Source organism: Lepidochelys kempii, chromosome 2 (assembly GCF_965140285.1).
Source record: "Lepidochelys kempii isolate rLepKem1 chromosome 2, rLepKem1.hap1, whole genome shotgun sequence".
Taxonomy (NCBI): domain Eukaryota; kingdom Metazoa; phylum Chordata; order Testudines; family Cheloniidae; genus Lepidochelys; species Lepidochelys kempii.
In genome coordinates, this window is record NC_136381.1 from 261,929,033 (window position 1) to 261,953,893 (window position 24,861).

The 24,861-nt window shown below is 43.4% G+C and overlaps 1 protein-coding gene across 10 annotated transcripts in view; it reads right to left on the minus strand.

The window, feature by feature from the left end:
* Positions 1 to 24,861, minus strand: part of SEC22C (SEC22 homolog C, vesicle trafficking protein) — a 227,785-nt gene that overhangs the window by 171,567 nt on the left and 31,357 nt on the right. For 2 of the 10 annotated variants that reach the window (XM_073334774.2, XM_073334771.2), the window contains one exon: positions 21,786 to 24,096. The exons of 7 other annotated variants lie outside the window; for them this stretch is intronic. In XM_073334774.2, coding sequence (XP_073190875.2) covers positions 23,909 to 24,096 — 188 coding nt within the window. In that variant the 3' untranslated portion in view covers positions 21,786 to 23,908. Of the gene's footprint in view, positions 1 to 19,139; positions 24,097 to 24,861 lie in introns of those variants that run through there. One more of the 10 variants, XM_073334775.2, reaches the window with a different exon arrangement.

Here is a 24,861-nt window from a genome sequence, read left to right on the forward strand (position 1 = left end):
TGCCAGGAGATGGGTCTGAGTCTGATGGAATCCATCCCTCTCTCACTCTTGTTTGAACACAATCTAATCTACTGCTTTGAATTTGTGCTGATGGCACCTCTAGATCCTGCCACTTACCCTGAATACAACGTGCACCCAGAGGCATGGCCATAGTGTGCTGGTGGACACAGGCCGGCCAGCCTAAAGGAAAGATTTGTCCTCTGCAAATGCAGTCCCATGGAGTTTGCACAGTCCCATTCATAGCATATCAAGTACGGTCTGAAGATCACATGCAAGGAAGATGGTTTGATAGGGTTGATTATCAGCTCTGTGGAAACTCCAGTGTAATGTCTGTCAGTAACTAAAGCTCTTTGGGATTGGCTCAGTGAGTCTTTCCAACAGAGTTAACTAGTTCATGAACATGGCAAGCTGTGCATGGTGCTTGGAAGTGACACAATCAGAGGAGCAGAAGGGAGGGTTTTTCATTAATTTAATAACTTTGAAGGGATGTGGGGGCCACTTTTAGTTTTAACTTGGGGCATCCAGCAAATACATTTATGTCCTTGTATCACTGGTAGCCTCTACTGCGAGACATCCATTCACTTCCACTTGTGACATTACCCAGGGTACAATCTGGACTACTGAACAGCTGTGTCCCCTCAATTCTCTAGCCTGGGGTTGCCTTTTACACTGCTGTGCTGTAAGAACATCCACTCCTGGCCTGTTCACACACAGCCTCTAACATGCAAAATCACTCCCAGCTACGTTACATGAGTGCCCTGGCAGCCATTCATGAATTAAATATAGGGCAACACCAGCAAATTCCCAGTCCCAGCCTTGTCCCCAGAAATGTGCATCTTGTACTGCTCAGTACCCATCTGAACAGTACAAGTTCACAGAAAGTCCATCATTTCATCAAAGGAAGTTGATATGAACCAGCCTCATTATCTCAAATGGAGTTTCCCCACACACTTTAACCAAACACTTTGGTTAAGCTAAAACAATAAGATATGTTTATTAACTACAGAAAGTTATTTTTAAAGTGATTACCAGTAACGATGCATAAAAGTCAGTTACAAAAGAAATAAAAAAGTTAAACACAAGCTAATAGCTAAACGAACTTTAAAGGAAAAAGGTTTTGTCTCATATGTTTACAGCAGTCTGTACTGCCAGGATCAGCCCTCCCCTAGCTCAATGATGTTTTCAGTGTCTTTCAAGCGTTGTAGCCGCCATGAGTAGAGATGGAGGAGAGAGAGGTGATTTGGAGGCCAATGTCTCTCATTCTTATACCACTCTCCCCTCTTTAAGGATTACCCCCAGCTGGGATATAGGTGAAAAGAACTAGATACATTCGCAGAGGATAAGTCCATCAATGGCTATTAGCCAGGATGGGCAGGGATGGTGTCCTGAGCCTCTGTTTGCCAGAAGCTGGGAATGGGCGACAGGGGATGGATCACTAGATGATGACCTGTTCTGTTCATTCCCTCTGGAGCACCTGGCATGGGCCACTGTCGGAAGACAGGATACTGGGCTAGATGGACCTTTGGTCTGACCCAGTATGGCCATTCTTATGTTTTTATGACAAGTAGTTTCTTGTGGACATGAGGTCTGACCCATCCCTGTGAATGTAAATTTCTTATTCACACCTTCCCCCACCAGAGACTGGACACTTAAGTAGGTGATAGTCTTTTAACACCTGGCTGGGTGTTGGTCTGTCCTTTGTTTCTGAGAAACATGGTTTGGGCCTGCTTTTCTTAAACTTGGAGCATGGTACAGCAATGATACATAGAAGAATCTTATAACTTCACATACAGTGTTGATACACATATTTTACCAGGACAGTAATGTTCAGCAGATTATGATGTTTCAAAGTATGCGTCACAAGGCATACTTTGCACACAATTTATCATAGTCTTGTAAAAGTGGTGAACATAATAGTATAGACCGTCACATCCGTGCAGGAAGGGCATCTATCAGAAGTCTTCTAACACCCAGCATTCATTTCAAACTAAACCAATGGCCAAGCTTTTCCGAGGTGATTAGTGAATTTTTGGGAACTCACCTTGAGACACTTGAAAGGGGCCTGATGTTCAGAGAGTGCTGAGCACTGGCCCTCTGAAAACCAGGCCTTTTTAAACATGCCTCACGTTGGACACCCAAAAATGGAGGCTCCAAACATCAGTAGTCATGCTGGAAAACCTTGGCCTACAGCTTGTGTATGTAAGTGATGCATAGACCCTGTACAGGGGTGAATTGTAGCCTCTAGCCTTAGCAGAAGGCAGCTGGGTACCTTTTTTGATTTTTGCAGCTAGTGATGTGTCTAGAACTCCAGAGCCCCTCTAATGGGCAGGTGGCACTTGGGAAAAATGAAGCTGACTGGAGGCTGAATGTTTCACAGCACTCAAGGCAACCACACACCAAATAAGGCAGATAGAGCAAATGCTCAGAAGTTACTCATGGGTGGGTGAAACGGCAAACATTAATTTGGGTAAAAAGAAAAGGAGGACTTGTGGCACCTTAGAGACTAACCAATTTATTTGAGCATAAGCTTTCGTGAGCTACAGCTCACTTCATCGGCTGCATCCCCACTGTATTTTCCACTGAATGTATCCGATGAAGTGAGCTGTAGCTCACGAAAGCTTACGCTCAAATAAATTGGTTAGTCTCTAAGGTGCCACAAGTCCTCCTTTTCTTTTTGCGGGTACAGACTAACTCGGCTGCTACTCTGAAACCTGTCATTAATTTGGGTAGTTCTCCTGGATGATCCTCCCACATATGAGTTTTGCAGGGAGTTTAAATTGAAATCAAATCCCTCTTCAGGTTAATTTCTACTCTTCCTTTTCCTTCCCGTCCTTGAGAGTCAATCACACGTGGCTCCCTCCAAATTCCACGGTGCACATTTCTCTGTGTTTGGGTGAATTGCTGCGATCTAAGCAAGTGCCCTGAAACCAGCCTGTGCCTGAGAAGTGCAGGGAAATCAGGCAAACATCATGTACTCTAAATACCTGGCTCTAATCAGGGCTTTAATGGAACCAGTGCCACTGGCCAGGGCATACACAAAAATACACAGGGTTAGCACCAGATACAAGCAGATCCAAAAATATTTAGCTTGATTGCATATAGAGGGACCCTTGCCACATTAAATCACCAGTAAGGTTTGAACCTGAGACTCTCAGTGCTGAAAGCATAAGTCTTTGTCACTTGAGCTTATGGATTGTAGCAGTTGTCGCTTATCCACTTCTATGGACTTGCCACTAGAGGGGGACAAAGACCCACACTGTGCAACTGTGGGTTACATGTTCACTAGTACTAGCCACTATAGGAGATAGGATATTGGACAAGATGGGCCACTGCTCAGATCCAGGATGTTCATTCCTCCATTCCTACAGATTTGTATTTCACCAAACCTAGAGGCAAAAGGAAAGATTGTCTTGTGGTTTGTGTGCTAGCCTCAGATGTGGGTAATGGGTTCAAGTTCCTCTTCTTCTAGGGCTTCTTATGTAACCTCTGGCTAGTCTCTCCATTTCTCTTTTATAAAAGGCTTCTGTAGCACTTCCCTACCCCAGAGGGGTGTTAGGAAGCGCATTACATTAAAAATGGTGAGGCATTCTGATATTACAATCATGAGGGCCATATAAGTAGCTTAGGTAGATGGACAACAACAATAGAGTAGTCAGTTTCTCTTTATTTCTGGCTCTCATGCACTATTCCAATCGTGCTAAAAATGCCGGGGAATGGATAATTCCAGGCATTAGAAAGGTGGGCTTTTTTTTTTAATTAATGAAAACATGTTGATTAACATGAGGTTTGGTTAATCTCTAATGATAAATCCAGACCCCTGAGCGACATTATTAAACCGGCCCAACCCACCCCCGGGTAGACAGCGCTAGGTGGATGGAACACCTCGTAGTACTGCCTCCCAGAGGGGTGGATTAACTACCGCAAAGGGAGAACCTCTCCAGTTGCTGCAGTAAGCGCCTACGTGGTAGCTGTTTAAGTGTAGATACAGCCTAAGGGCTTGAGTCTCAGCTACCATTTCTGCTGCACTGATACCATCAATGAGCCTTAAAGTGACCACAAATGTAAACGCAGATCACACTTACTTCAATAGCCCTTCACAAGCCAGAGTGGTGTGAAGGGGCTTCCGCGTAACCAGGGCTGCGTCTACACTAGAGACCTGACAGCAGCACCGCTGTACCGGGGCAGCTGCGCCATTGTAAGATCTCCCATGTGGCCGCCCTATGCCGGCGGGAGAGAGCTCTCTCCAGTCAAGATAATTACACCACCCCCGACGAGCGGCGGTAGCTACGTCAGTGGGAGACGCTCTCCAGCCGCCATAATGCGGTGCATGCTACCGCTTACACCAGTGCAGCTTGGGTCGCTCCCGGGGGTGTTTGTTTCCCACCCCTGGGTGACGTACGTTTTGCTGACGTAAGTGGCAGTGTGGGCGTGGCCTAACTGAATCAGTCCCTAAAACCTGTTTGGTTTTTACCATAAACCCTACATTCGGGGCCTGAACTACCTGACAACCTTCTGAAAGGGAGCCAGGCTGACGATCATGCTACTTTATTCTCTCACACACACGGGTTTCAGATTGTTTGCTTTCTCTGGCAAGCCAAGACCACTGGAGCACCTATCCACCTCCTGTGGCCTCATCAGATTCTTTTTCAGTCGACCCAAAGTAAACAGGAACTGGTGAGCCGAGGGGAACAGAAGACAAGAGACAGGAGAGGCTTTTTATTAACAAAATAGTGCACTGAAGCAAGCACAGAAGAGATTAAAGCCACAGCCCCTCCAGAGCTGTTATCCAGCTCGGCACATTACCCCACACATCATAACAAAGCTGTTAAGGAAAGCTGACCGTTCAACAGCTTTCTGGGTGAGTAATTTTCCAAGCTCCAGAGGTGTCTGTCTATGAAGGTGGATAGCATATACCCCTGCTTCCACTGAGTCCCTGTCTTCGCAGCTGTATGGTGTTTATTATTGCCTACAATGACTTTCTTTTTGTAGACATGGTTCAGACATCAGTTTTCTAAGCAGGAAATATTCTTTTCTGCTATACAATAAGCCAATTATTTTCAAAGCATTCAGCCTGAGAAAGGCTGGCCTTGTGGTTGAAATGGCAGGCTGAGACTCCTAAGATCGGGGCTCGGTACCCAGTTTTGCCACAGATTCATTGTGAGGGGCCTGGTCGACACTACAGAGTGAGGTCAACCCAAGGCAGCTTACATCAACCTAACCATGGAAGCGTCTACACTTACATTTTGCTCCTGCCAACGTAACGGCACAGCTACACCAACTTAATAACTCCCCCTCCATGAGCGGCATAGAGCCGAGGTCAATGTAGTTAGATTGACACGGTGTCAAAGCAGACACTGCGTTGCTTACATTGACTGTTACTGGCTTTCAGGAGCCATCCCACAATGCCCTGCATGGACAGTACAATCGATACAAGCGCTCCTGATGAGGATGCCCACCACCGACACAAGGAGCGTAGCGTGGACAGGCACAAGTGATGTAATTACTACAGCGGTTGTATGCCGACGTACGTTAGGTCGACAATTTTGTAGAGTAGACTTGGGCAGAGTCACTAATCTCTGTGTTCCTCGATTCTCCATCTGTAAAATGGAGCTTAGGATATTACCTGGGTCTGTTTATCTATTTAGATGGTAAGTTCTTTGGGGTCTAGGTTCTTTTTCACTATGAGTTTGTGCACACACCACGGGGCCCTGATCTGTCAGGGGCCTTTAGATGTTATAACAATATGAGAAATAAATCAGAATACAAATGGTCTTTGGGGCTCCTGCTGCCTCTCCCCTCTCCTGTACAGATCACGTCTCATCTCCCCCAAGCAACTAACATAACAACAATCAGAACCTGATCCTTTATGAAGTGTAAACAGTCACACATCCTCAGCAGCTACCCTCCGCACACGCCTCATCCCACCGCAGCCCTTCGCTGTCTCTTCTAGACTAAGTGTGACAGACACCCCTCTTCAAAGCCAACATGCCGGAGATCAAATAGGGGAACGCCAGCACTAAACCATGAACTGCTACAGCTTGAGCGAAAGCTGACGTCGCTGGAAGGCCTCCTTTGCCTTCAGTGGGCTTTGGATCAGGCACTGAAGAGCCAACCCCGAAAGGAGCCCACGTGGCAGGAGACATCTATCTCTGGCCCATCAGCCAGGCACTCCGGGTAAACTGCATAGACACCAAAGCCCCTCTCATTGGCATTTCACCCCTGGCTAGCTCCTGCTCAGCTGGGCAGCTTCTGAAAATCCCTTCCTTAAGTGCCTAGCTCTCCCCATCCATTGTATAGGGAACTTGGACACCTTCCTTGGGGCTGAAAATTCCTCTGAGTGGCAGCCCTGGAGGGGGGAAAGGGAGGTACTTCTACACAGCGAGTGGCAGCAGATCTCAGAGCCAGAGCTGAGCTCACCCCCACTCACTAGGCTTCACAGCCAGAGCTGCAACATCTACACTGATGTTTTTAGTGCCGCAGCACACGCCCTGCGAGCCCAAATCCGTCGCCCCGGGCTGTGTTGACTTACTCAGAGGGGTTAGGCGTTGCAATGCTGATGGAGCAATGCCAAAGTACATTTAAAGATCTGGGCTAAGTCCTGGAAGACACACCCCTGCATGCTGGTGGACGAACAAGAACGACCTACCGCTCTTGCAATGATCCACCCGAAACCAAACCATGTCCAGAATTAATTAGGGCTTGTCCGGTTTATTTAATTATCACCCAGCTGAAGCCCTTCGAGCAGATTCTGCAGATGAATCACTCACTCTGATAACTTTTCCATTACTTTGATGACTTGTTATTTCAATACTGGCATTGCCAAAACATAAATGAGTCCCGTGTGATCCACTGACTCACAGCTGCTTAGGCCAGCAATAATGTCTCCCTTTTTTTAATTACAACGGCACTCGTTTTAGAACAGGCTGATGTGCCAAGTTTCTAAGGAAGATGTTCAAGGGTGCATGTGCAACTCATACTTCATAGTCCGTGTGAGCATCAGGGGGAGGAAAAGCCTAGGGCTGTTCTCTAATGGGGAGTCCCTAGGGCGGTGGCTCTCAACCTTTCCAGACAACTGTCCCTCTTCCAGGAGTCTGATTCATCTTGCACACCCCCAAGTTTCACCTCACTTAAAAACTACTTGCTTACAAAATCAGACATAAAAACACAAGTGTTACAGCACTGGAAAATTGCTGACTTTCTCGTTTTTACCATGTAATTATAAATCAATTGGAATGTAAATATTGTACTTACAGTTCAGTGTACAGTATACAGAGCAATATAAACAAGTCATTGTTTATTTGACATTTTAGTTTGTACTGACTTCACTAGTGCTTTTTATGTAGCCTGTTGTGAAACTAGGCAAATATCTTGATGAGTATATGTACCTCCCAGAAGACCTCTGGGTATTCCTGGTTGAGAAGCCCTGCCCTAGGGTTTACTTGCTGATGTGTTAAAACTACAACCGTCTCAACTTCACTAGGCTTTTACCTGGGGTTAGTTACCACATGCTTGCTAACACATGGTAAGAACACATCGTTTTTCCTAGTGAAGACAAGCTCCAAGTGCAGGTCTGCAGCACTGATTAATCTTCACTACAATCCCACGGAAGACCGGGCAAGGAGTCCCACTGGCTAACTGCACCATGACAGCACCTCTGTGCTGGCGGGACAGGATGGGGAGCGGGGCTGTGTTCAGAGCATGTAGTGATTTCAATGGAAGTTTGGAGCCTAAATACCTTTGTCAAACTGCACCTAGAAGCCCAGAGGAGAGTTAGAAACTACTTAATTTATTGTAACAAGATTTGGACTGAACTGCATGAGCCAAAGGGAAGACACTCATTTCCCACAGAACTCGAGTCACAGACTGCCCCCACAAGATACCATAAAGTAGCCAGGGAGTCACCATGGGCCTGATCCAAAATCCACTGAAGTCACTAGGAGCACTAGCATGGACTTCGGATCATAGAATACCAGTTTTGGAAGGGATCTCAGGAGGTCATCTAGTCCAACCCCCTGCTCAAAGCAGGACCAATCCCCAATTTTTGCCCCGATCCCAAATGGACCCCTCAAGGATTGAACTCACAACCCTGGGTTTAGCAGGCCAATATTCAAACCACTGAGCTATCCCTCCCCCAATCAGTTCCTAGGTGGAAGCCTGGGGTGGTGAGGTGGTCTTTTAGGGTTCAATTAGGTTTGTTAGGGTGTCACCTTGGTGGACGGAGCCCAAAGAACATAGAATCAAATGACTGGAAGGGACCTTGAGAGGTCTTCTAGTCTAGTCCCCTGCACTTAAGCCAGGACTAAGTGCTATCTAGACCATCCCTGACAGGTGTTTGTTTGACCTGCTCTTAAAAATCTCCAGTGACAGAGATTCCATAACCTCCCTAGGCAATTTATTCCAGTGCTTAACCACCCTGACAGTTAGGAAGTTTTTCCTAATGTCCAACCTAAACCTCCCTTGCTGCAATTTAAGCCCATTGCTTCTTGTCCTCTCCTCAGAGGTTAATGAGAACAATATTTCTCCCTCTGCCTTGTAACAAACGTTTATATACTTGAAAACTGTTAAAAACATGAATTGATTCTGCAGAGGGAAATGAATTAATTGCAATTAAAAATAAAACAGGGCTTGCAGTACTCCTATTTGCTGCATCCCTTGTATGGATTTTTGGCATGATATTATCAACCAGTCTCATTTCTGTGGATAAACAGACATACCAGACGTACAGTTGCTGGTTTTACATGTGCGACATTAATGCATCTTTCTGGACATTTAGCCTATGTCGGGGGCGGGGAGGGGGGAGGGGTTGGTGTGTCACACCCAAAATGGAGAATTTTTAATTATGCCTATTTCTCAGTGAAGGGTACATTTTAAAAATACATATATTTAGGTCCAGCTTTCCTCCTGCACCAAGATCTACTCAGCACAGGACAGGAGAGGGTCAGACCTGGGTTCTCAAGCTGCCCCAGCCTCAAGAAAAGTTAGAGCAGCCTAAGCACTGCTCTAACCCACAACAGCTAGCTATGGTCTGTAGGAGACCATATGCCAATAGCAAATTGGCTTAGCTTAGTAGAGTTCTGCCCCTACAGGCCCTGGCACACCCCTCCCATTCCCAAAATACCCCCTACACCCGGTGGTAGACAGGCTGGCACAGAAATCAGTGCTGCCAGCTAAATGCCAGTGGAGAAATTCCCCCCCACCAGGGAGATTTATCAGTTTGACAACTGGGGCTGGAACAGAGGCAAAGAATCCAGCTCTTAAAATCCAGAAGATACCTACAGATCCTATTCGGGATGGGACTAACTTCCTATTAGGCAGCGTGAGTCTCTTCTCTTGTTGTTACAAGGAGGACGGTGAAAAATTGTTCTCATTAACTTCAGAGGATAGGAAAAGAAGCAATGAATTTACATGGCAGCCGGGGCAGTTTAGGATGGACGTTAGGAAAAACTTCCTGTCAGGGTGGCTAAGTACTGGAATGAATTGCATAGGGAGGCTGCAGAATCTCCATCATTGGAGGTTTTTAAGAACAGTTAGACAAGCAGCTGGCAGGAATGGTCTAGTGATTATGTAGCCCTGCCGAGAGTGCAGGGGACCGGACTAGGTGACCTACTGCGGTTCCTTCCAGTCCTACACTTCCATGAGGCTCATTTACACTGATGTCAAACAGTAGTAACACCAGTGGAACCAGGGGAGTTGCACCAGTGTAAGGGAGAGCAGCATAAGGTACTTAGAATGTGGGCTGCCAGGACACGTGTCTCCTTCTTCCGGGTCATGTTGGGCCTAGTGACCCCCTGAAAAGCAGCAGCCCCCTCTAAAGGGTCACTGGATTTCTCAGCATGTTGCTATCCCAAGCAGAATAGCAGAGTAGTTTTTCCTGCAATCAGCTCCCCAGGGACCTCCTTGCAGGATCTGGGCTGTGGCACCTAATCCAAAGCCTGCTGAAGTCAGCGGAATTTGGATCAGTTCTTTAGAGAATGTCCACTCTGCAATGAGACCCCCATGACTGGGCCTGTGCCAGCTGACATGGGCTTGGGCTAAGGGCTTAACAGCGGTGTAGATGTTTGGGCTTGGGTGCAGCCCCTGTTCCGGGACGGGTCCTAGAGCCAGGCTCCAACCTAAGCCTCAATGCCTACACTGCAATTAAACAGCACCTTAGCCTCCGCCCCGCAAGCCCTGCACAGGCCAGCGGCAGGTTTATGACTGCAACATACACACACCCTTAGCCTGCAAAGGCATTGATGGTGAATGGGATCTTTCTGAGCCCACTTTAGAGTTTGGAGTCACAAGAGCATTTTCCACAGTATCAGAACAGGAGTTTCGAGGCCTGCTGAATACCAGTTCTTTACTCTAGAAACAATCGAATGTGGCAGAAAGACACACTCATTCATTTAAAACATGGGGAGGAAAATATATAGAAATCTCCATAAAAGCCTAATATTTTTGGAGGAAGACAAAAAGTCCTTGCTCCTGAGTTTCACTAGCAGCAGGTGGAGAGGATCCAAGAGCTGGACGGCAGCCAAACCGTGTTTCATTGCCAAGCCCTGAAGTTCTCTCTCAGACACCCAGCATTAATAGACAGGTCTCCATTAAAGGGTTGGGGCTCTCACTCTGTCTCTGAAGATGGAAGGATCCTTTTAGCCCCTCCAAGAGGCAAATGGATTTTCTCACCTCCTTGTATTTTCTATAGCCGTGTTTGCTCTGCTGGTGTGAGTTCCCACCTCACAATCTGGGAGATTGTGTGTGGCCAGTCTGGCTCTCTTCTACGTCAATGGGAGTTTTGCCGTTATCTTCAGTGGCAGAAGGATTGGGCTATAAACCCGTGAAAATTGACTCATTATCTAACGCTCACATTAACTTTATTTGTAATCATTTGCAAGTTTATTGGGTGACATCCCGGCCCCACTAAAATCAAAGGCAAAATTCCCACTGACTTCACAGGGCCAGGATTTCACTCCTAGTGCCTTTCTCCTGAGTATCGCAAGTCTCTCTACAAACAGCTAAGACAGTACCTCATACAGACTGATAGGAATAGTAATGAACTAGAAATACCTTGCTCTTATATAGCAGGTTATAGCAAGGTTGGGTTTTTTTAAAAAGACCCATTGCTGACTCTCCATCTGTCTGATTAACCAGTGGCTTGAGAAATGCAGCATTAGCTTGTACGCTGATGCCTCTTAGTGGTTGCAACAGAGACTGGCAAGTAAAAAAGGCTTGAAACACAACTAGAGAGATCTTCAAAACACATTTCACTTTCGCCACTTCTACACTAGGAAAGAGGGGTTTTACACAGGTGTTAAAATCCTAGCCTTGACAAGCAAGTTGTAGTGTTAACATTTTAAAATGCACCCTGTTTCCTAGTGAAACCGTCTCTGTAACCAAGGAGTTAAATACAATGGAACCGGCTAATAGTCATCTCAGGTGACCCTACTCCTAATGAAGTCAATGGAAACCTCCCTAATGAACCCAGCAAGAGCAGGATTAAGTCTTTTTAGCAATAAGCGGGGGGAGGGGGGGTGTTTATGGCATTTGTTCTCCTTAAGGAAGGAAATAGATATACATGAAACTTTCATTAGAAAATGAGGCGATGTAAGGAAGAGTTCAGCTGCCTCAATCCTTTAAGAACTTCTATACTAGAGCTGGAATGAGGGAGAAAATACCAAAACATACCTACGTGACTCGGGACCAAAGTCCCATTTGCAAAAGTGACAGATAGGTGCCTAAGTGCCATTGACTTTCAGGGAGCTTCGGAGCCTCAGGGCCAGATTTTCAAAAGTAGTTTAAAGGTGCAGAGAAGCACCCACTGGGAATTTTCAAAAGTGCCTGACTCCCTCTCTTGAAAAGCCCACCAGGCGCTTATCTACAGTTTTAGGCACCTAAAAATACTTCAGAAAAGCTGGCCGTAGGGCCAAGATCCTCAAAGGTATCTAAGTGCTTACTTGCCACTGAAATCATTACAAGTTAGACACCTGTGTGCCTCTGTGGATCTGGGAATAAGTCGCTTCTGAAAATGGGACAAGTTTCCAAGACACTGTGGCACTTTTGAGAATTTTGCCCCTACTCTTTAGTTGTGCTTTGTCTCAAATTTCATCGCATTCCCACTGCAATTTCCAATGATTAGGGTATTTTTTCTTCCCTTCCTCTCAGACCTGTGTGCAGTGTGGTACTGCGCCATCACACAGATACAATGTCCTTCAGGAAGTTAAGGAGATGGACAATAAACTAAAGGAAATACTGCAGGAATTCCTAAAAATCTGAGACTTTATCTGCGCTGCCTGGCCAATGCCTGCCTGAATCACTGCATCAAGCAACACAGTTTGTGTCCTTGACTGCAGTTATTAGCAGAAAGGTGCCCTGGAAGTCGGCCCTCTAATGAGCCCAATCCCCACTACACAATTTGTGACACTGATGCAGGAATGAGCTCCATGCAGGAGAGCCCCTCTGTGGAAATCACTGACATCATGGGCTCCATGTGAGTGCAAAGGCTTGGTTATGCAAATCAGGGCAGAAGACTGTGTGGAGAGCTAATGAGAAATAGAACTTTAGGTGCTGCAAGACCAGCCGGAATAAATAAGGCTCCCAGGTCTAACAGCTTGCTGGATTAGGGAGACAAGGTGGGTGAGGTAGTATCTTGAATTGGACAGTAAGCTTGTCTCTCTCACCCACAGAAATTGGTACAATTAAAGATATTACCTCACCCACCTTGTCTAATGTCTTGGGAACAACCAACAACACTGCAGACAGCGTGATGGACTCACTTCTGCATTAGCAAGTCACAGGAAGAGCTTTTCCAAAGTTGCAGCAGGGCTGAAGCCATACAGGGGTCTGCATCCCAGTGGATTATAGTTGGATATGGTCAGTACCCACAGAGATCACATGGAATGGGCATCATATCATTTGTCAAATACTGACTGTTCTGCCCTAGCCAGGTTATAGAGGAAACAGTGGTCCTTACCTCCAAAGGGCCAAAGACAAAGAATACACTGCCCCAGGGGATGGGAATACACAACTGCAAATTGGATCATCATAAAGCAGCACAAAAATTAAGTAAATAAGTTTATAGGACAATACTCTGAGTGAGGGATTCCACCTCTGGAAGGGAATTCCATGCTGTTAAGACACAAACTTCTCAGACCAAAATCTCTCTCACTGAGTGGCCTAATATATATTTACTTTTTCCTCCTTCGCAGATTTAAGCTCCGCAGAGTCTGCCTCAACATTTCTACAATACCTAGCAGCATGGGACTGCAGATTTGACTGGGGACTCTGGACGTTACCCTCACATATACGTAGGTGCTCAGACACTGGTGATAAGAGCCATAGAAGTACCTGGATGGATATTACATGAATAATGGTTATATACCTTTAAGAGATGGCTGAACATGTAAAACAGATGCTTATTTAGAATATATAGGGTCCATTCTGCTAAGCACAGCCTCCATCTGCAATTGGAATTAATGGGAATTCCACACCCAGAGGAGATGCCCATCCCAGCAACCTGTGGGTCTTGAGTTCTAGAAGCAATGGGGAATGGCAGGTCACGTGTCCTGCACTTCCCACATCTGAATGAGCTGCATGAACTGAAAGACTTTTTGGCCTTCGCCATCAGGCAAGTGTGGATTGTTCAGATCCAATCCTGCCTGGGACTCAGCATGCCCAACTTTCAGTCAAGTAAGTGGGAGTTGACAGTGTTCAGCACTGCACAGGACAGGACTCTTTGATTGCCTTTCCTAATGCATATTTATGAGCGCTAATGTATTGCATAGCTGAACTTTTTGCATAATCGCTTTCTTTTTTTTTTTTAAACCGTTTCATACCAGAGCCCTTGAAAGAAAGGATTTTGTATGTTAATATATTTCATTGTGTAATGAAAGAATGAATCTCAGCCGCTCTCTCTAGACTTGTGCCGTGCTATGTGGACTACTGCTTTACATTTTAATAGCCATTATTTCAGTCCCTTTATCTTCTCTGTTCCTTCTCACCTCCTCTTATACAGAATGACTTTTATTCTACCAAATATAATTACTTTTTATTCTTAGTAGTAGCAGAAATCAGAGTTTTCACCATTTAATGATTCAAAATTGTCTGTTTCAAGTATCCAAAACTAGTGCTCCTCTTTACGTGAAAAGCAAATGTACGAAAGACATTTTAAAAAAACACAGTGAAAATTTAAAGTGTGGCAAAAGCAGCTTTTGGGTCTAAGAATCCGATATGAAAAACCTAAGCATGAAAACAAAATTCGGAATGGAAAACGCTAGTACTACCACATTCCAATCACTGTTCCTCTTCAATAATAACCAACTTTCCCGGCGATCGTGCTGTTTTCATTTCTGATATATATTAAAAGGCACCATCTGAAATGCTGTAAATAGTAGTCACCATTAAAAACTCATTGGCTATTCCACAGGGAGCATAACATCTTCTCTGCTCTTCTAGCCCCAGGCACACACTGTGAGTACTGCAGGTATATGGCAGAGTGACTGATGAATTCTTAAAATGGTATCCACTGAGGATTGCCCTTAAGGAAAACAAATTTGGGGGCCTAAACAGACTGCCTGCCACTATGTGTGTGATCCGTTTAAGGACCAGTGGCTGTTATAATGGCAGGATTCTTTCACTTTTAACCAGGACACTCATCAAACCTGCCTCAGGAGCAAATAATGCATTCCAAGCTTTTCTTTTCCTAGTGACCATTATTGGTCCAAATGTAGTTCTAGATGTAACTGGGTCACATCCAAAGGAAAGCATCAGCACAAAAGTCGAGTTGCCAAATGCCCAGGGCACGGCCTAGATGTGCAGGCTCTCTCGTGAAATCGCACTCTTTCATCACCACAGGAATTGTTCCTCCTTTGGCATGACACTCCTCTCATCCTCCTGCCCCCTCTCCTCAGAATCTTCAAAAGAAAATGAAGCAGTAATTGCTTTCTCCCCTAACATCAAGGGAAAAGAAAAAAGGGTAAAGCAGCTGCTCTTTTCCAGTTAGCATCCCAAGAAGAAACATGCTTTGAGCAGTCCTTTATTTACAAGAAATATAGAATTCTAAGGGCCGAGCAGTTCAGAAGAATAAGGCTCTCATTTGTTACCATCTACATTTTACCACATTGTACCTTGTTACAGCAGAAACACTTCCATTAGTTGTGTCTTTTGAAGGCTGCAGGGGTAAGCACAGTAGTTTAAGCTTCAGGTTGGAAATATATACACATTCCAGCACCGCTAGTTAGCATCTCAGCAAGGCTGACTCAGCCCTTCAACTTTTGAAGGTAGATACACTAGGACACATTCAAAAGTGAAGCTAGCGTTGAAATTGCTGTATCATATAATATCAGGGTTGAAAGGGACCTCAGGAGGTCGTCTAGTCTCCTGTCAAAAGCAGGACCAATCCCCAACTAAGTCATCCCAGCCAGGGCTTTGTCAAGCCTGACCTTAAAAACCTCTAAGGAAGGAGATTCCACCACCTCCCTAGGTAACCCATTCCAGTGCTTCACCACCCTCCTTGCGAAAAAGTTTTTCCTAATATGCAACCAAAACCTCCCACACTGCAATTTGAGACCATTACTCCTCGTTCTGTCATCTGCTACCACTCAGAACAGTCTAGATCCATCTTCTTTGGAACCCCCCTTCAGGTAGTTGAAAGCAGCTATCAAATCCCCCCTCATTCTTCTCTTCTGCAGACTAAATAATCTCAGTTCCCTCAGCCTCTCCTCATAAGTCATGTGCTCCAGCCCCTGATCATTTTTGTTGCCCTTCACTGGACTCTTTCCAATTTTTCCACATCCTTCTTGAAGTGTGGGGCCCAAAACTGGACACAGTATTCCAGGTAAGTGCTCACCAATGCCGAACAGAGGAGAATAATCACATCCCTCGATCTGCTGGCAATGCTCCTACTTATACAGCCCAAAATGCCATCAGCCTTCTTAGCAACAAGGGCACACTGCTGACTCATATCCAGCTTCTCGTCCACTGTAACTCCTAGGTCCTTTTCTGCAGAACTGTTGCCTAGCCATTCGGTTCCTAGTCTGTAGCAGTGCATGGGATTCTTCCATCCTAAGTGCAGGACTCTGTACTTGTTCTGGTTGAACCTCATCAGATTTCTTTTGGCCCAATCCTCTAATTTGCCTACGTCCCTCTGTATCCTATCCCTACCTTCCAGCATATCTACCACTCCTCCCAGTTTAGTGTCATCTGACAACTTGCTGAGGGTGCAATCCATGCCATCCTCCAGATCGTTAGTGAAGATATTGAACAAAATCGGCACCAGGACCGACCCATGGGGCATTCCGCTTGATACCAGCTGCCAACTAGACGGGAAGCCATTGATCACTACCCATTGAGCCCGATGATCTAGCCAGCTTTCTATCCACCTTATTGTCCATTCATCCAGCCCATACTTCTTTAACTTGCTGGCAAGAATACTGTGGGAGACTGTATCAAAAGCTTTGCTAAAGTCAAGGAATAACACATCCACTGCTTTCCCCTCATCCAGAGCCAGTTATCTCCTCATAGAAGGCAATTAGATTAGTCAGGCCTGACTTGCCCTTGGTGAAGCCATGCTGTTCCTGATCACTTTCCTCTCCTCCAAGTGCTTCAGAACTGATTCCTTGAGGACCTACTCCATGACTTTTCCAGGGACTGAGGTGAGGCTGAATGGCCTGTAGTTCCCAGGATCCTCCTCCTTCCCTTTTTTAAAGAAGGGCACTACATTAGCCTTTTTCCAGTCATCCGGGGCCTCTCCCAATTGCCATGAGTTTTCAAAAATAATGGCCAATGGCTCTGCAATCACATCAGCCAACCCCTTTAGCACCCTCAGATGTAGCACATCCAGCTTTTCCAAATAGTCCTGAACCACTTCTTTCTCCACAGAGGGCTGGCCACCTCCTCCCCATACTGTGCTGCCCAGTGCAGCAGTCTGGGAGCTAACCTTGTCTGTGAAGACCGAGGCAAAAAAGGCATTGAGTACATTAGCTTTTTCCACATCCTCGGTCACTAGGTTGCCTCCCTCATTCACTAAGGGGCCTACGCTCTCCTTGACCTTCTTCTTGTTGCTAACATACCTAAAGAAACCCTTCGTTACTGTAACCTGGCTTTCAGTGAATTTATGGTATAACAACGTAAGAATGGCCCTACTGGGTCAGACCAAAGGCCCATCTAGCCCAGTATCTCATCTTCTGACAGTGGTCAGTGCCAGGTGCTTCACACGGAATGAACAGAACAGGTAATCGAGTGATTCATCACCTGTCACTCATTCCCAGCTTCTGGCAGTGGCTAGGGACACCATCCCTGCCCATCACCATTGATGGACCTATCCTCCTTGAACTTACCTAGTTCTTTTTTGAACCCTGGTATAGTCTTGGCCTTCACAACATCCTCTGGCAAAGAGTTCCACAGGTTGCCTGTGCGTTGTGTGAAAAAATACTTCCTTTGGTATGTTTTAAATCTGCTGCCTATTAATTTCATTTGGTGACCCCTAGTTCTTGTGTTATATGAGTAAATAACACTTCCTTATTTACTGTCTCCACATCAGTCATGATTTTATACACCTCTATCATATACCCCCTTAGTCGTCTCTTTTCCAAGCTGATGAGCCCCAGCCTTATTAATCTCTCTTCATATGTAAGCTATCCCATACCCCTAAACATTTTTGTTGCTTTTTTCTTTACCTTTTCCAATTCCAATCTCTTTTGAGATGCGGGAGACCAGATCTGCACGCAGTATTCATGATGTAGGTGTACCAAGGATTTATGTAGAGGCAATATGATATTTTCTGTCTTATCTATCCCTTGCCTAATGATTCTCAACATTGTTGGCTTTTTTTTTTTTTTTTTTTGGACTGCCGCTGCACATTGAGTGGATGTTTTCAGTGAACTATCCACAATGACTCCAAGATCTCTCTCGAGTGGTAACAGCTAATTCAGACCCCATCATTTTATATGTATAGTTATTATGTTTTCCAATATGCATTACTTTGTATTTATCAACACTGAATTTCATCAGCCATTTTGTTGCCCAGTCAACCACATGGTATCCCACATCAACTTGGGTCATGTTTACAGTAGGAAAAGGGCAGATTTTTAACATGCATTTAGAGTAGAAAAGGCAGTTGTATTTTAACAAATTGTTAGCTGATCACAGAAAACGCTGTCAGGAAACCTAGGGTTTACCTGGACAAGCTAAGATTACTGTAGTTGTAAAACTACAACTTTGTCCACACTAGGCTTTTAAAGGGTTAAACACACCTTTTCTCCTAGCGAAGGTAAGGCCTTGGAATTTAGAAAGCACCTTATATTTACACATAGGAAAATGGGCACAGGGCTCAGTAATCCACCTTTGGGTTTGGATCACTGCTTCTAAGGAAACCTAGGTTGATGTAAGGTTCTGGCTGAGGGGATGGAAGAGAGGAGTGTAGGATGAAAAGCTAACAGGAGAGTATAAGAAAATGCAAGTTATACTTACACCTTTGGCTCATAAATTACATCACCCCAACTCCCTTACACAATCACCAAGTGGATCTAAAAGGAGTCTGACTTGCCTTTTAATTTTGTATACTGGATTTCATTTTTTTATGGGCACATCTTTCTAATGAGACTTGGACTTTTTTATTTTTTTAAATCTCCTGTGTGTGGACTTTAACAATTCCATTGAACTTTGTCTTTTAAAAAATAAACTTATTTTGATGTGACCTTCGCACCACAGCAGCTCCAACTAGTAGCTTTGGGTCCTAAACAACAGAATAGGTAACAAGATCAGATAGATCTTGTTAGTGCTTTGTGCAGTCCAATTTTAAACAGCCCCAGGGATGAGCATCCATTACTTTAAAGGGCAGGTTTTAGAGGGTGAAACATGTCACTGAAGCACCCCATCATGATCACATGCATACATTTCTCTCTATGAAAAACAGAGAGCCCACACAGATTGCCCAGTGAGTGTTAGGGCAACATTTGAACCAGACTGGCTTTAAAATGTATTTGTTAAATAAGCTCAACTTATCTCTTCAAGTTAGTCTCATGATATATTTTCCAGCCTTCACTATGTATGTCAAGAGTTTGGTATGTATATTTATATTTTAGGATGCAACATTGATGAAAAGCTTGTTTATCCTGTTTCTGATGTGTTTCACTAATTTCTGAAGATATAAATGAACACAGCCATTACAAAAAGTCATTTATTTTCATAAATATGTACATATATACACACACATGCAAAAAATGACTTTACATACATATACACAGGTTCAATTGTTAATGCAGTGCAAAAGTTTGTTTTTTTTTTTAAAAAGGTACCAGCCAGCCTTTCAAGAAACCTTAACAGATCTTTGGTTAAAAAAGGCAGGGGGAGAACGGGTCAATATTTCATAAGTTGGCAAAGCACTCTAAATATTTTAACTGGAAGGAAGGTTTACTCTTGGCCTATTTTCTTGTGTTGTGTTTCTAGATGAACAACAGAGTTTCCAAGAGACTTAATGTGAAAAGTGAAAATGAGAATTAAGTGGATAAATAATCAAATTATTTTAAATGGTCCAAGGTTCTGACAAAAATTTGATTCCTTTTAAAGATCTGATTCAATACAAGCACAATCCTGGTGTTCTGATCCAGATTTTCTGTTCTCAAACAGTAAAACGCTTGTTTTATTAAATCTTGAAGGACTCATATAAATGTAAAACTAGGTTCTCTCTTTTCCTGTTTTAGCAAAAGAAAGTTTAAACATATATTATACACACACACACAGGGCACAGAATTAACATACCAAGAAGCCAGTGTAAACAACACAGAAAAAAAATTAGGACAGTCAATGCTTAACTTGACCTCTCCTTGGTCCCTGAATCACAACCCAAGCTGGAAGAAGTGTTCAGCTATTAATGGACACACATTGCTAAATGTATGTTCCCTAATATGGATTTTGAAGGCAGGCTTACCCACATTATAGAACCAGATCTCCCTGTGAATAGTTCCCTGCCAATTCTACTTCCTTTGTAACAAATCGCTACTAGGCGTTTGTCCATTCATCAGACATAGGGTCCACTGGGAAAGCAGAACGTTGTATTGAGAGATTTTGCTGTATTGTTTTCCTAAAGATTCTTGAGTTGGATGATCCTTCCAGTAGGCAAATCCAGTGATTCATTTCATTATGCTTAAACCTAACATTTTGGACCATATGTACTCAAGGCAGTGGGCCACTTGTAACACCGTGGCTACGTACGCCAGCTGAATGAGAGCTAGTGCAGGTAGCTGGAATTCACATCTCCAGACAGCAGTGTTGACATACCTAAGCGTTCTAGGTGCCCAAAGTCTATGCAAGACTAGTTTTACTCAAATACATTTAGTGGAGACAAGTACAACACTAACAGGATCAGGGGAGACACAGAAATCAGATCCTGTCATTAAGGTTATTCCCCACAATGTTTTGTCCATGTACAAAGTAAATCTCCTACCCCTTTTCCTAGCAGAAACAGCTTTCCCTATTTAAGTCAATGCACTGCCACCTGGTTAAGACTAGCCAGAGGTATGAGCACCATGTCCTGTAACATCAGCAAGGCAGACCCTAGTATGGAAATTTAGAAAACAGATTATTAAAAAAAGTTTACTCTTAGTCATCTTCATGCCTTATTTTCTAATAAGGCCTCCATTCATATGAATAGAACATGTTACAAGTGCTACTAGGCTGAATGTTAAGAAAGGTTTCCCTGACAGAACTGGATTTCTGCCCTGATCACCATTAAAAAAAAAACCTACAAGATGAAACTTAGGTCTGCAGGACCAGACCTTCAGCTGAAGCTCAGCAAAATCTTACCTAACACAAAGCAACCCTGATATGTGAAGCAAGAACACCCTTCTCATTAATGGTACTTTTATATTTTTATCAGAGAAATTGGCTCTTAATTTAAAAATATTGTCAAAATGTAAGTAAAGAACTTTGGCTCATGTTCTTCAATAGTCCAGATAAGAATGAGGAGGAACTTTGAATTGATATATTAAAAAGTCAGGCCTTGACATAGCTTAGCAGCATATAGAGATATGTCAACATGTCTCTTGACATTTAATTGTTCCTTGTAATTTGAGTAATATAAAACAGATCAACAATTGCTGCTTCATTGTGCTTTTTGATACACCGATAAAGAACTTGAAATGTTTAAAAAAGGAGGTTATAATTTCTGGCTTCCTTAGGCATTTATTTTACTATGAGTTCAGAAATAGTAAAAACCAGTTAAGTCCTAAAATAAAAAAGGAAACATTTGCAAGTGATACTTCAAACATCAAATTTTTAAGCAAATGTTATGTTATTCATGAAGTCTGGGAACAGCTACCTTAGCCTATTCCACACAGTTTAATAGATCTCAGGGCTCGTCTATACTACCCGCTGGATCGGCGGGCAGAGATCGATCCAGCGGGGGTCGATTTATCGCATCTAGTATAGATGCGATAAATTGACCATTGAGCACTCTCCTGTCGACTCTGGTACTCCACCAGAACGAGAAGCGCAAGCGGAGTCGACAGGAGAGCGTCAGCCATCAACTTACTGCAGTGAAGACACCGTGGTAAGTAGATCTAAGTAAGTCTACTTCAACTACGCTATTCACGTAGCTGAAGTTGTGTGTCTTAGATCGACCCCACGCGGTAGTGCAGACAAGCCCTTAGTATCAAGCCGTTTTCCCCGACAGTCAACCTAAATGTTCCTTTTCAGTTTCATTCTATTAGGCTTAGTTGTGCCTCCTTGTGCCTTAACTTCTTTCTCATCTGACCAGATATCTGAAGGACAAACATCAAGAAAGGCTGACCCCTTTAGTTTCTATGCTAAGCAGTGACTTTCTCTTCTCTCTTCAAATATCAATACCTGGACAGTCTTCTGTGGACACCCTTCAGCATGTCTGTCTTCATTAAGGATACCTGGAACTGAATGAAATAATTCTAGGAGTGCTTGCATCTGAGCTGCATAAAGGATAATGATCCTTCCCTGCTCCGACACATGCCTCACCCCATGCAGCCTACAACCATAGGGTCTTTTTGGCGGTCATATCTTACAATTTGACATCCAATTTACTGTCTCCTATCAAGCTAAAGTTTCCACTGGTCTCTAAGTTTCTACCCACCACTGTTTCTGATGTTTCATTTTAGCCCTTTCCTTCTGATATATTTTTCCCTTTTTAAAGTTTATTTACTCCTGGAATTTCAGCTCAGTTTTCTTTACTACACAGTGCCTTTCCATGGACCAAAAACATAGAAGAATCTTTTGCTATTTCTCTAAAACAACAAGGAGTCCGGTGGCAAATAAATCTGTTAGTCTTTAAGGTGCCACCAAACTCCTTGTTGTTTTTGTGGATACAGACTAACACAGCTACCTCCTGATACTTCTATTTCACTGTAGCAGTGCATGGGACTAGGTACAGTAAAGGCTGTACTATTAGAACAGCAGACAAACAATATCCAGTCACTTAAATCTTTATGCACAGATTTATGCATTGGCTGCACAGAGTTGCATTGCACAAGTTGTCAGAGGAAGGTGCAGGTTTCAGCAGCTGGATAGTCAGTTGTTAGGGCTTTTAGCACACAATGTGTGGGTCTGGTTTAAAATATTAGCTGGATGTTTCTGCTATAATAGTCAGTAGTGAAATAGATAATATTGACTAACATTTAAGCTGCCTACAGAGTCAGGAAGGTAACTCTCCATCAATTTAATCTCTGCAAACATGAAAGGTAGAGACATTAAGTGAAAGAACAATTCCTCAGCAAGGGGATGAAATTCTACATAATACATGGGACTACCATAAAACGGTTAAGTGAGAAAAAATTAAGAGGTTACCTCCACAGTATTACAACTACAAGCTTCCTGTAATTTCTCAGGTTTCATGATTCTCCACTAACCCTCCAAAAGACAGCTGTGTCAAAACGTTGGACATTCTTTATACAGAGAAAACTTATCAAAAAAGTGTTCAGATACATTTTATATCTCAGTGTATACTTCAGCACATTAAATACCAGAATATACACTGCAGCAGAGGTGGAGAAATTCAGCTCCTAATGACTATATTCAAAAGTGCATGCTCATAAATTAACCTTAGGATGAGAGCTTAAATGTAAAATAAAGAGAACCTGCTCTTGCTTTCCAGGATGGGGAATGGATTTCTAATCGCTAACAACATATCTTTTGAAAGGTTGAAAATCTCACTGGGTTGTCACAAAATACATCTTCCAAACTTATTTATCTGTATAACCCAAACAAACATATAATTACCCTTTCAAAAAATGTGACCTTCAACAGGGAAATAAAGGCCACTTGGGCTGAAAGGTCAGTTGTGTGTTTTTTTGGTTTCGTTTATGCAGCTTCAAAAACTTACTGACAATTTCTCAATAAGCTCACACCATACCAACAATTAAGATGTACAGTTTACTCAAGAGACATTTTACATCCTTTATGGTTTTTAAAAGGGCCCCTGACCTTTTCTTTTCTTCAGACCCCTATCATTCTATTTCACCTTAGTAGGATTACCCTGAAAATCCCACTAAAAGCATTTTTTCCACCAATTACTGACTAATTATGGCAAATGCCTCCTTAGTTTACATCTGTCGAGCAACTTAGGATCTATAGATGAAAGTGCTAAGCATTATTATCCACAATTTTAATCAGTCTTTGGAAAGATTGAGTACTGAAGATTCTCAATGGCAGTGAGAACCTCCATTACGAATGCTTGCAAATAGTCTGCAATGCACAGCTGAAGTACAACTAATCCCCTGAATGTCTATTTGACACTAATTAGAAGAGCACAGTTTATTTCGAGTTGTTTCATTTCAAAATCTCTCCCTGGTGATAACCATCGTTGTACAGTTTTAAAATATGCCCCAAAGTATTTTTGGCTAGTGTAAGTAAATAAAAGTTTTTTTAAAATATGAGCGATGAATCCCATGTGTGTTTTCATACTCCAATATCAAGCTGTTTCTCCATCAGTTGCCTTGTCAGTATCTGATATGAAGAAAGAGAAGCCACTCCTATGTGAAAGAGTATTTGCCAGATGTTTCTTAATCCATACAAGTAAATGTTGCATAAACAAATGGAGAAAAACAGTACAAATGCCTTCATCTTCCTTGATGAACCATGGAACAAGTACAAATAACACTGGAATAGCATCAGAGAAACAATGTTAGCAAACTGAATATACACAGACAAGGATCACAGCTTACAATTACTGGCACCTATGATTTAGGGATTCACCTGCTACTAAAACGCACACAAAAAGCTTAAAGCTCTTTTCAAGTCTTATCTATTACAAGACCATCCATCCAACAGAAGTGAATTGGTGGCCTCAATCCAGATCCTACTGAACAGGTACCATATCCACAACAAAGAAACCCACCAGAGCAATTGGCACCCTTGTTGGTAGTCGAAAAAGGATTAGCAAGAAGTAAACAAGTATGAAAGCTAAACTACATTCTAAGACTCAGATGTGAACCTTGTAGGTTAAGGCTGAAAATCAACGGCAGGGAGATACGAGGCAAACCTCTACTCACTTCTGCTGTACCTATTCTGGGCAAAAATAAAAGGGCTACATTAACAGTGATTTTATCCCAGAATTCACTTAAATATTAGAGGATATAATTTCTAACAAGAGACTCAGAGCAAGATTTAAACAGAACAAAACAAAAAATTCCCAGTGCAGGTACAGTCCACTGGTTCAGTGTGTTTTAAGTGTTCTCCTCTAGTGGCTGGTCCACATAACATGGTAAGAGCCTATTACGCGTGCCAGCTAAAGGAGTTACTTGTTTAGCTCAAGCAGTCAAGACTCGGGCTTTAGTCTGCTGGAGGTCCTGGGTTCAAACCTTGCTGGTGACACAAGTGGGATTGCTATATACGCAGCACTTTGCACTGAGTATGAGTATGCAG